Source organism: Rhamphochromis longiceps, linkage group LG13, assembly GCF_057381845.1.
Source record: "Rhamphochromis longiceps isolate RC_006_pf linkage group LG13, R_longiceps_female_GT1.1, whole genome shotgun sequence".
In the NCBI taxonomy this organism is placed as follows: domain Eukaryota; kingdom Metazoa; phylum Chordata; class Actinopteri; order Cichliformes; family Cichlidae; genus Rhamphochromis; species Rhamphochromis longiceps.
In genome coordinates, this window is record NC_140569.1 from 14,927,654 (window position 1) to 14,940,937 (window position 13,284).

General features: G+C 39.8%; 1 protein-coding gene across 1 annotated transcript in view; it reads left to right on the forward strand.

Moving 5' to 3' along the window:
• Window positions 1–13,284, forward strand: part of LOC146655520 (E3 ubiquitin-protein ligase NEURL1-like) — a 34,954-nt gene that overhangs the window by 5,059 nt on the left and 16,611 nt on the right. Inside the window, exons 2-3 of the mRNA XM_085428387.1 lie at window positions 937–1,178; window positions 3,463–3,784. Coding sequence (XP_085284513.1) covers window positions 937–1,178; window positions 3,463–3,784 — 564 coding nt within the window. The remainder of the gene's footprint in view (window positions 1–936; window positions 1,179–3,462; window positions 3,785–13,284) is intronic.

Here is a 13,284-nt window from a genome sequence, read left to right on the forward strand (position 1 = left end):
GATGTAGAATAACAAAAGTGAGATTTCGGTGTTACCGGAAATGACCATTTACTGAAATGAGAGTGTTTTGCACAGACTTCTCGCAGCTGCATTGTTCTCCTAAATTACGGTGCCAGGAGAGCAGGTCTGTCTTTGTGCTGTTGGGTTTGTGTTTTTTTTTTTTTTGTTGTTGTTGTTGTTGTTTTGTTTTGTTTTTTAAATCCAAGGACATTTAGCTTCTAATTTACAATACAGGTGCTATTACTGTGCTACCGTGAGAAGATGGAAACAGACTTATGCTTTAAATTGCTTAAATAAATGTAATTGCTTCTGTTTGTCTATCTGTCTGTCTCTTTGTTAGCAGTCTAGCATCCAAAGTTTTTAAGATTTCATTTTCAAATTTTTCGTGACGGTAGTTACCAACAAGAACTCAAGCTGATTTAGTTTTTGCGAAAATTGGGTCAAGGTCACACCAAATGTGAAAATCAGTCCAAACGTTATGTTACCCATGATTTCTTTTTATGGATCATCTTTAAACTCTACAACAATATACTAGGCCTTGGAGTACCAAAATTGGATAAGCATTTGACTTGACCGTCATTGTTGCAAGTTGACCTTGCAAAATATCATATATCATATATATGGGCATGGAAAAAGGGCATGGAGAGAGCTATACAACACGCTTTTTATTTTCTCAATACAACACTATACAACTATAGCCCTTGCCCTTTGGGGAAAGTTGGGTTCTCTGAGTGCTTTTGTTACCAAATTGGATAATTCAGGAGAATGAACCAGCCAGTGTGGTCCTGCAGTGGTACAGACAGCCTGATTCAATACTGCAGTCAAATGTAATCTGATATTTGGGTATTTTACTGTAAATTGCACCCCAAGAAAATTAACTCCCCCTCAACCCTTGACCAAAATAACCAACTCTTACGCTTCTCATTCTTCACATAGATTCCCTAAATGGACCGTTTCCAGCAGGACCTCACCGATATCACCACAAGCCCAAGCGCTGCCTTCCCATCCAGCCATGTGGAAATTTGTCCTCCTTCCCTCTGCTCTTCCACCCAAGCACCAAGGGCTCGCAGATCGTCATGGACATGTCTCAGAGAACTGTCAAGAGACAGGCCAGCTTCTGCAATGCCATCACCTTCAGCAACAGACCTATCGCTGTATATGAGCAGGTTCGACTGAAGGTAAACGATGCACTATTCGAATGTCATTTGTATTCACAGGGATAATTACTATTGGAGCCCCGGTATGCTACACACAGAAAATGACTGGGTTAAAAATTGACCTATTGCACAATGAGTCCAAAGTCCGACACCAGAACTAGAGCACAACTGGTTGTCATTTTCATAATTTCCTGTAACAAAAAAGTTACTTTACAAAACCATAGATTAGCACATCTTGTACTTTCTGATATTATTACAGTCAATTACTGAGAAGATCCAAATTGTGAGTGTGATGAAAAGTAGTCCTCTTTTATCTCTGTCCCTCTAATTCTGTTAGCATGTTTTCATTTTCTTCTCCCTGCCTGTCTGCCTCCCTTTCTTCATCCCAGCTCTTCACTCTCCTGTTTTCATTTTCTCTCTTTCCTCTCTGTGCTCTTGTGTGGGCCAAAGCGGCAGCAGCTTAGAACAAGTTTCCACTTCACCTATCAGGCCATCTATGTCTCGAATGTGAGAGAGTAGGGCAAGCACTGCCATGTGAGGAACACTGTTATCTGGCACAGTAAATGCAAAGTAAATAGTGCTTCGAAATAAGACAAAAATCGTTTGCAGGTGATAAACATACCGAGGTAACCAATCTTGAAAGTGATAAGTTGTTTTTTTAGCCCTGCTAGTGGTTTGGCACTATGATGGGAATGTTGTGCTGTCTGTTTGTTCAGACTGAAATATCTCAACTATTGGATAAATTGGCATGAAACTTACAGACATAGAAGCCCATCCGTCCATCTATTTTCTTAAGCACTCATCCAGCCAAACCAAATTAAATTCCTCAAGATAAGTAAAAATAACCTCAGTAACTCTATGTAAATGATTGATGTAGCCACATTTCAAAGCCTCGATGTTAGCTTTGCTTAGACAGGCTTCGCCATGCAGCGGGCCATATTATTTCGCAGATAGTTTCTTTCAAAATGCTCCAAGAGGCACAAACAGCACAAACATGGTTGAGAGGTCCACTTCAGTGAATTGAATTAGTGCAGGAGAGTTCAAGCAGACAACCATCGGCTACAGCTCCCTCTATGTCAGCATTGTGGACCACATGTGAGCGATAACGTTAATAAGGTTTATTTGCCCGCACAGGGAAATTCTTTTGCAATCACATTTCCATACACCAACATGGAGCAAACACATCTTTTTCAATACGTAGGGACACTTTCATTGCACCTTGAGGTTGTTTTGGCTAAACCACCTGGGCAGGCCATGTGTTGCCCATGTTTAGAAATTTGATGGCTTGAGGAATAGACAAGACATGGATGTTGCTTCTTGTTGTTCTGAAAAGTGAAGCCAAGGTGGAAGTGCCTCTGGTAGTACAAATTATTCCTGTAGTAAACAGCCTCCACTTTCCGGATGATTGTATTGGAACAAGTGCTAGTTTCAGAACAAACAGAATAAAACCTGAAGTAAATTTTGTAAATTATGAGTACACTCATGGGCCAATGACTTGCCAGTCACATGTGAGTATTGAGTAGCATGGTATCACTCACTTTCTCTGTAATGTCTTCCACGTGCTGCTGAGGCTTCACCATGAGACTTCACTAAACAATGGGTGATGTCACCATTGTTATATCCATCTTTCAAACACATTAACAGCCATAGTGGTTAATTTAAGCCTTACCAGTTTTAATTGGTATACTGGCTTGCAATTGGGACAGTGGTGTAATCATCAGCTGTTGGCATGCTAGAAGATAAGCTGTTGGACATGATTATCATCAGTTAGACATTTTTACCATGGTGACATTCTTAAACTCAAAGCGACACTGCACAACAAGTGCATATGTGTCTGTAGACTCTAGATATTTTTGGACAATATTTTAATCTTAATGCTCTTATAGTATATGCCTTTAATGCCCAGTACATGTTTCTGCCATTCTAATGGTTCCCATAGGCCATTTGTCATGGTGCTAACATGCTCCGATCTATCAGGCAAAACATTTTGGATTGTATCCATTTTCATAAAGAAGTCACATTTCACAATAATCTAGGACTAGCTGCTCTTGGCACTGACAAAACACAGTCATACCACTTTAAAGGTAATTGCAGCTATAATTATGACTGGGTGGAGGTAAAAAATTACCCAAATGCAAGCTTTGAATGTCATGAATTAATCACAGTGCAGTGCAGGTAGTATCACTGCAACTCAGCAGAAACTATGCCGGCCCAAATTTGGCTTTATTCTTTTTAGCTCATATTGTATCTTGCATATTTATCTTAATTAAATTATCTTCATTGATTTAAAATATGTTCTCTCCAGATCACTAAAAAGCAGTGCTGCTGGAGTGGTGCTCTACGTCTTGGTTTTACATCCAAAGACCCATCAAGGATCAATCCAGACACCCTGCCCAAGTATGCCTGCCCTGACCTGGTCTCCCAAAGTGGCTTCTGGGCAAAAGCACTTCCAGAGGAGCTCTCCAATGAGGGAAACGTCATCTCGTTTTGGGTAGATAAGAAGGGCCGGGTGTTCTATCGAATCAACGACTCCAGCCCCATACTGTTCTTCAGTGGGGTACATGTCTCAGAACCCCTCTGGGCTCTCATAGACGTCTATGGCCTCACTAGGGGGGTCCAACTGCTAGGTGAGTCATGCATTCAGAGGCAGGTCTACGTTTTATTATCTCAAATATTTTATTTACTCCCAAAAACCTTTAAAACTACTCATATTCCTGCCAGTTCTAAGTTTGATTTGTGCTCTATTTACAGCTGTTGTAATGATCTTGCATTAGCTCATGAGACCAATTAAGGAGGCTAAGCTGAAATGGTAAACATTATACTGTTAAACATCAGCTAGAAGTTATCTCACAGCACCTCTCTGCCTGGGTAGACACTTACAGAGTTGATAGCATTGCTGCAGACTCTGTGTTCTTGGTGTAATGCTTTGCCACTGGAAAAACACTCTGCATCTGCTGCTTTTTCATCAAGTGATTAAAAGGTGATGTTACATACAGCTGCACTGCTTTTCCCACACCGGCCAAATGGCTCAGTGGAAAAAGATGGTGGGAGATTAGGCAGATTGTATAGTTAGCATGGCCGTTAGTATCAAAGAAATTTCCCTGAAGGGAGAATTTCAAAATGTCTGAAATCTTTTCTTACAATTCTGCCGTGCTGCTTAAAGGGTCATTACATCAAAGAAATGTGAAGCAAACCGGTCCGTCCCAATTATTAACAGCAGTGTTTCATCAATCTAAACCATCTCAAGTGTGTTTGGATTGGTGATTGTGTTGTATTTATGAAACACATCATAACCAAGCCAGCTTTTGAAAACATTGCAAATGGACAAATTGGAATACTTGTGGTATCCTCAGTACTTATTTATAACCATTTCCAAGAACCGCACTGCCTCTCCCTCTAAACAAAAGAGGCTGTCAGCACCAGTAATAAAAATAGAAGAGGCTCCCATATTGTGTAGATAGTGCCATTTAACCTTATTTCTTGTGGTGTGGTTGACAGCGAGAAGCGTGCTATCTCGTGATGGGCTGTTTGGTATCCAGCGCCAGAGTGTAGCTATCTGGGGTTCACTGGCCTCATGGTGCTGACCAGCACATTGCTCTTGTTCTTTCACAAGAGCAATGTGGTGTGGTGTTCATCCCAACAGGATAGACGACAGTAGGGATGATGTCAGGTAATGAGATGTTTGGGGTGTTTTTCCAAGACAATCAAATCAGTGGAATGTCTCACTCTGTGGATCCAAGTCTGAGTTTGACTTCGTTTGACATGCAGACAACTTGCCTTCAACCCAAACTCGGATTCATATGTTTAAATGAAAGTCCCATTGGTATAATAAGAGAATTTTTCCGTTTTACAATTACAATTAAATCTGGGGTTTTCTGGAATGTGAGATCATACTTTACGCAATCTATGCCTGTGTATAATGTGAATGAGGCCAGCAGCCATAAATCCCACAGTTTCTACTCTAGTTTATCCATATTGATCACTTTTATCCTCACATTGATGGCTTAAACCGAAAAGCCTCAGCCCTCAGTCAGCTAAAGGATCACTTGGCTATCAGCTTTCCTCTATAGCCTGAGAACGTCACTGCTCAAGAGCATGGTATATCTCAAAAGGCCAGTATTGTCTCAGGGGTTGGCTGCAGTTCAGCAAACACTTAGCCTGAAATATGGGCAGACACATCAAAGTCTGGTGTTGCAAACTGGCATGCAATTTCCTTTAACAGAAGGCTGCTTTTTGATTCTTAATGATGCTTAAAAGCTGAGCCAAATTTCACCTGTTGTGGGCTTACACAATCTGCCCAGGTGGGAATTATAGATCGCCAGCAGTTTTTTATTTTATTTTTTTTAACAGAAGACAAATTGTACGAGGAGCTGTGAATAGACTCCACGGAGTGTGGAGAAAGGCTTGGTTGGGTGACCTTGATTTGGCTTTTGAGATAAATGTGCAGGACAGTTTAAAAAGAAAAAAAGGCAGAATAAGATGCGATCAATTGTTTACTCATGATGATGATGATGATGATGATGATGATGATGATGATAATAATAATAATAATAATAATAATAATAATAATAATAATGTGCATCACTGATTAGATAATGTGCTTCAGGAGTGTTAAAGGGCTTCACCACTAAGTTTACATAGGACTACTTTAGTACAGAGGGAGTACTCCACTCCACTCAAATTTAGGACCGTTGCAAAATCGTTTCTACTCAGCCAAACAACTCACTCCAAGACATTTCAGTCAGAGGTTTCGCTGCAGGTGCCTGATGTGGCCTCAAGATGCTAATCTCCAGCACTGATGACGGCTGTTATGTTCACTTCTTCCCGAATATGAGATTTAATTTACATTATAAGCTGAGAGTCTTCATATCCAACCAATTCCTGATTCAAGTGACATCTTTGGAAGCAATTTATCAGATTTCATGCACCTCCCTCAGAGCCGCAGATGATTTCATCAAGATTTTCTCCCAAATGCATTTCCTAAGCACTGTAAACAGACTTTTATGTTTAAAAACCGAAGGCCGCATCAGAGACCGGAGCTTGATTCATTTGGAAAAATGTCAGCTTTTGGTATTTAGTTGGTATTTATTTACATTAATAGATATATGAGATTCAGCATATCAGAAGTCTGTTTTAGTCCATTTTTAAACATGTCTTCTTTGTTTCACTTTCAGCTTAAGAAAATCTATGGTATGATAACAGATTTCACTTCTCGTAACATTTTATGTCTATTCCTGTAAGCCGAACCAGTCTTGTCTTATTACCTCATTCCTCAGCTGACACGGCAGACACTGCCCTCCATTCACTTTGAAACACACATAGTGAGCTCGCTGTGATCTGATTTCATCCTTTATGTAAAAAGAATCCATGTCTTTAATATTTAATGGATTAATCATAATAATGTTCCTGCACACATCAGCATCACAACTGTTACTTCTGCAAAGTGCCACCTGAGTATTACTACCCTGTTAAAAGGTGATGGTTTGATTGTCTTTTCCTGCACAAATATTTTCTGTGATCCCTTCCAGGGTGAATATTTCTTAAAAATCTGAATTTATTCTGAACGCATGATGAAGTTTTATAATTATCCGAGTCATTTTTCAATAGATGTTTTTCATTCAGTGGCTGCAACCTCCCCTGAGGAGACGCAGTCAAAACTTTGTTGTTTTCTTTAGCCAGTGGCTTATCCGCATCAAACGCATGCTCTGCATCGTTCTCATACCTTTGTGTCCATTTGATCTTTTACAACCAAAACATGCTATATTAAGGGATTCAACCAAGCTGCTATCCGTCATCACCATTTCACTTGCGCTGCCTCTTAATGCGGTCTGCTGTCAAACAGCTTAACTGCTCTCAGGTCTTATTCTGATGTTCAAGGATCTTTTCCAGTGCAGTGTTGTTTCCACTCTTATCATGGGAGTGCAGTTCAGTAGCTAGCCACCCATGCAAGAAGCCAAAGGTGATCCTGAGATCAGTGAGACTGCTTGAAAGCTGAGATGGCGTTACGTAAGAGAGGAACCTAAATTAATCTGCTGAAATCAAACTGAGCCTCGGGGGTTGTCCAGACCAACAATGCTGCCCATGCAATTTAAGAAAGATCTGTTACATCACCACACTTGTCCTACTCACACAGCTATCAATAAAGACTAAAGTGCATTGCTTGGGCTTTGTACAGAACGGACTGTGCTGTTGAGGATGCACGACACTACCACTTTAGCCCTTAGTAAGATTGACAAAAGATTTCCTCAAGTGTATAATATGTCCCTAGCAGTATAACTGGTTTTAAAGCTCAGTTTTCTCAGCTGTGTTTTCATAAAAAGGTCTCTGTTTACTATGTTTCCCCTAGCAGTATAACCAAAAGCCTGGCTTTACGTAAACCTTTTTAATACCCCCCCCCCCCCCCCCCCCCCCCACTAATATGAAATCAAAAAGTGTTAGTTTCCTTTTCTTACTTGCTAACTTATAGGCAACTTGTCAAGCTACAGAAACCAGGTCATAAATATCTGAAAAGAAACACACAGGGAAATGGTACACCGTTTTGTGGTAAAAAAAAATGTAATGGGGGATCCGAATGCTCCCTTTACACCTATATAGCTGCAGTCTTAGCAGAATCTGTTTGTTTATGGGACGTATCCCAAGAGACCACACAGCATCCTCGGTTTTGTACAGGTATGATGGATTTTTTCCAAGTTAGATAAGCCGACAGAGTCAAAGGCATCTTTTGATAGATGCAAGATGCTTTACTGGGGGTTTGTTTACTAGAGGTAGATGAGTCACTTAATCACTGACAGAATGGTAGTGATCCGTGAGGCCGGCATCAGCTAACATCATCTGCAACCTGTCCTCTAGTCATTAGAGAAGAATCCAAAATGACTGCCAGACTGTCAAGAGGCTGCGTACCTCTCAGGTGATTAAGAGGGAACTGTTGACATCAATCATTTCCATACACGGCATTGCGACACATTAGACTGTAGAGCTTCATGGTGGGGAAAACTCCTGCTATTTGCTTTTCATGCTTACTAGCGTCTTCAGGGACATCCCTAACATTTACACCTGATGAAACACAGGAAAGGTTCCTTTTTTTTAAAATGCATGCTGCATAGAATATCCGTAGTAGTTGCAAGTATCCATGCATGGCTTTGGCAGCTTCACTTAACAGTGGAGAGAATGTTTTTTAAAGTTGTCCACAATAAGGATAAATCTGTATTGCTTTAGTCATTTCTTGTGTTTTCACCTGGTAGATCATTAGACTGTGCATTATACAGAGATCTGAACTATTTTATTGTGGACTGGGAATTGTGATCACTTAAAATTAGCACAAGTCACTCTCCTACTCCATAATAAAAAGATACCCAGTTTGCACTCTTTTTCCTGCCAGTCCAGATTAGTTTGGAGTGCAAATCTGACAACAACTGCAATCTTCATTTACCTTATGGCTGCTGCTACTGAAATGTTGGTTATCTTTATTATGATTCATCTTTCGACTATTTTAATTCCTAATTGTTTCAGTCTATAAAATGAGAAATTAGACATCACTATCCTTTAAATCAGCGCCATCAAACCAGCTATTTGCCAAAAGAGCTAATATTAATAAACATAAAGAACACAAAAAAGTTAGCATTGGCTGTATGTTTAAACAATTTTTAAGCTAGTTATTTTATTATAAAGTGACTCGGAGCTGACAAGCATGCACCTCCCTGTAATCATATAATTTATCCCTACTCGAGAAATATTGAAGATTAACACTGACGGGCCTCAAGTCCAAAGCAATAAACTCCACAGCTCTCATCATCATATTTTTCCATTTTAATGATGGAAGAGGTTTCACATCCAGCTTGTCTGGGTGCAGCTGCTGCTGTTGGCTGCCGCTGGAGCTGGTGAAGCTGTGGCTGAATTGGACCACACATACTGAAATATGCCAAGTCAAATATGGAAACATCAAGCACTAAACAGTTGTCAGAACAGTCTAACTTAGACAAGTTGGCTTACAGGGTTTAGATGATAGATGACTGCTAAATTCTTAGTCACACACACCTAAAGAATGGAGGGTGACCCTACCATAGTCCATGGAAAAATGTGTATTCCTCAAATCATTGGCAAGTGGTTGCCTCTTGTCACGCAGGCCTAGAGACCAGTTAGCAACCCCCTAGCACACTGGTCACTAAGGAACAATGTGTATTCTCCAACTGGTTAACAAGCGGTTGCTGGATGTTGCTGACATTTGCTAGCTGAAAGTGGTTCCAAAAAGTGTGGCATTAAAAACCCTGTTGCAATTGTTTTTGTTTCCTAGCAGAATGCCACAGTTGCCTTTAGTTTGCATGGAAGATGCCAGCTTATCTGCACCTTAGTAGAAAATGTATCATGTTGCTGAATCCTACACTTTTCCAAACGAGCAACTTTTACTGTAGTTACTTTAGTTGGCAAGTGTTTGCAGACAAGTTTCATGCAAACTGCAAGCGACCAGTTTGCTAGTGACAAAAGCGATCACCAGGATGTCTTAGTGCAGCACCATCTTTGCCACCAAATTTAACTAGTGACAGCCAGCAGGCTGGAACAACGACTCTTCAGTCTGAGAATACACATTTTTGTTGCAAGAGAGTCACAGACTAGTCTCTACATCTGTGTAATTGAGGCCTAAGCTTAAAGTTTACAACAGCGTCACTGTGTCAGTTAGTTTGGAGAAGATAAACATTCAGTAAATGTAAACATTAAGGACATTAAACATAGTAGTGTCTGTTATTTTTGGCAGTGCTGTGAAAACATGGAGTGTTATCAAAACATCTCCATGTTTTCCACGGATCAACCCTGGAAGGCTATCGAGGTAGCTCTTATTATTATTATTAAAACGGTGGACCGATTAATGAGAATTTGATTATATGAAACAATATCGACAAAATAATTGAGCAATTGCCTGTGAGACTGCAACCCAGATTCTTTAAATGATCACTTTATCAAATTTTCCCCAAGGGCCGCAGAGACTCTTAGTCCCATTTCAAATTTGTCGCTGAACAGATTTACAGTATTTCATCATGTGTCCATAGCAATTCTTTACTCTTGTTATTGTGTTACTTTCATGTTACTCAAATAAAAGCGAAACAGTTTGCAGTTGCCTTTGACTCATACCTGTTTTATCAAGAGAGATAAACTGCACACGATGAAAAGCTCGGTGCTGCACAAACATGTTTGACGAAACCTGATTGTGCTGTACTTTCCTTTCTTTGTGTCTATTTTTGTCTGTGCTCGCTCCGTATGCCACATACTTATGTTCACTTGCTACAGATCTCACCTATTGTTTCTCTTGTCAACACAGATTATGTGGCCTTTCACAAGGTTTGATTTGTGGATTAATATGTTATAAATATAGAGGCAGATCTGATAAGTGCAGTCGGAAACAAGTGCACGCAGGATTGGGTCAGTGGGGCTGATTTAAAAAAAGATTCAGTATCATAAAATGATGCCCAAAGTGGTTTCTGTAATAGCATACAAGTAAAACTTTTAATTCAGTTTTTATACTGTATCCAGTCATGATGTGGTCCTACCTTTTTCAAAGGGGCTTCATAAGGGAGCAGAACTAAACTCTTTGTTAATTTTGATTGATGAAGACACGCGATAGGCCTCAGGGTTCTTATTACCCTGAAGTACTGCAAATGGATGTTGTGCTAATACATTGGGTTTCTGGTCTGCTGCTTACAGCCAAATCCTCCAAAAACAATAAACTTGAAATTCAGCATGATAATAACAATATGCAAAGTCATCTGTCAAAAGTCAGTTTGCAGCCAAAGGCAAAAGGCAGACAGTGAGAGAGGAAAGCAAAAAGAAATGCTAAATGTCTCCATATTATAAACATTCGGTAAGTTCCTTGAGGTGAATTCTTTTGGCAGAATTAGACTGAAATCATGAATCATACTTCAGCTTGTCGCGCTTTTCTTTCTGTTTTCTTCAGCAGTTGCTGTCTGTGTGATGAAAACCTGAACAAATCGAACGAAAAGTGATCCTTTTTTTCAAGGGACTGGACATTTAAACCTGATTACAGTCGCATTATGATTTCGCAAGGCTGTGGACGCCGTCCCAAGTTTTCCTGTTATGGAAATTGCTGAAGCTTAAAACTTACGTTCCGGTCAAGAGGACATTTAGGCCCATGTTAATACCTTTTTGGGTAAAACGATGCAAGGCTAGAGAGGCCTGTGCAAGATCTGAGGTAACCTTACTCATTCCTAACTAGGTACATTGTCTTTGCTTCTATGTCATAACCAGTTTGATACTGAGGTTGCTAGCTCTCGGGCAAGTGATAAATCTATCCATAATCCACCCGTCCTTTAAGTTTAAAAAGAAAAAAAAAGAATAAATAAATCAAAATTTGTGGTCGTAAAGGTCATAAAAATAGCAGAAATTGCTATATTTAAATTATTTTTCTGTACTGCTGTATTTGAAATACAAATTATTAAACTGCTAAACATAACAGTCTCAGAGTATAGTTGTAGTGTAACTTGATAGTACAGATCTTTGTACTTGAGTCACCCTTTTATTTCATAGCAGCCAAACAATTCCCATTTGCATGCATGTTTGCAGCCAACCTTGCAAAACTATTTATTAACTTAAAAAGCATTTTTGAGATACAGTGTGGAGATACAACGTCAGTTTGGAGAAAACAAGACTCTTGGACACAGTCGTGTCAAAAGGACAACCTTTACTCCTTCTATCTAAATTAAGAGGTCAAGTAGCAGCCAGTTCAAATGATTGATTTTGATTCACTGAATGCAAGTGTGACAAACTCCGTAAAAGCAAAACGTTTTGACAGGTTGCCGGTCTGGAGCATTCAAGTGTGTGTTCACTCTTTAGAGGATTGTTGCAGTGTGTTAAAGTCAAAGCAAATTCACCAAAGGTCAGCATGTGCAATGCTCTGAGGAATTCTAAAACCTTCAGCTCAGACTCTACAGGCCTCAGTTAGCATGTTAAATATTAAAGTTCATGCAAGTACAACCAGAAAAAGACTAATATATGAATAAGTATGGCTGAGACAGGAGGAAGCCTCTTCTCTTTAAAAAAACAACAACATGACCTCATCTAGATGCTGTAGTTAGATGAAATGCTGTAGTGGGACCTTAAGAGCGCTGTGTATAAAGTAATGGCCGCAAATCCAGTAAACTGAAGCAACATTGCGAAGAAGAGTTGGCCATAATTCCTCTATAATGATGTGACCGAATGATAGTCCTTAAGGAAACCGTTGCTTCAGTTTATTGCAGCTAAATGTTGTTCTATGGCTTATTGAGTCATGAGGTGTATGTACTTGTGAAAACTTTCTCTTTCATATGACTGCATGTTTTGGATGCTATGTAAATAAAGAGTTTATAGTACAGTGGCTTCAATCAGCACAAGGAAAGACCTGATAAATGACTAGCAAACAGAATCTGCAAATTCAAAGGAAGAATTGCCTTACTGTTCGTTTATTTTAGCATGCTGACTGAAAAAAAAAAAAAAAAAATCAAAAGCTACCACTGAAAGCGTTTCAGCAGTTGCTGGTATTTGGTATAATTATAGTGAAGTGATTGGGTGCTTGCCGAGGGGCCTTGAAGAGCCTTTCAGCTTCTATAGCTGCATTCAGGAGTCAGAACAGAGACGAGCTGGTTTCACCGTCCCCAAGACACACAGTGCATGAGTGTTACGCAACATTATGGCCCATTAGCGCTTCCCATTTCTCATGACAGTTTTTGGTCGCTTATATTTCCACTATTTTAAAGCCACTGTTAAGTGATTGCATAAATGTGTCCATTCATCTCCAAGTAGTTATTTTGTTAATGCTGCACACACACCCAGGAATGGCATGTTCAGCTTTTTGTTTTGTATTTTAATCACACATCCTCTCCTACAGGCCGGTGAGGTGTGAGTGGAGGACACAAGTGTACAGCTCCCTATAGCACTGTATTCTCTAAGTCACTTTTGAGTGTTTTTACTTGGATTATAACTAAGTAAATTAAATCTGCCAGACAGTCAGCTACAATTAAATAAGGGGCTTGATATAAACTAAAGGGCTGTATTTTGACCTAACATCTGCCAGAGTGTACACACTGGGATTAGAGTCCACTTATTTATGAGAGCTCTGTTTCTGGTGATCTCAGGGCTTGGAATT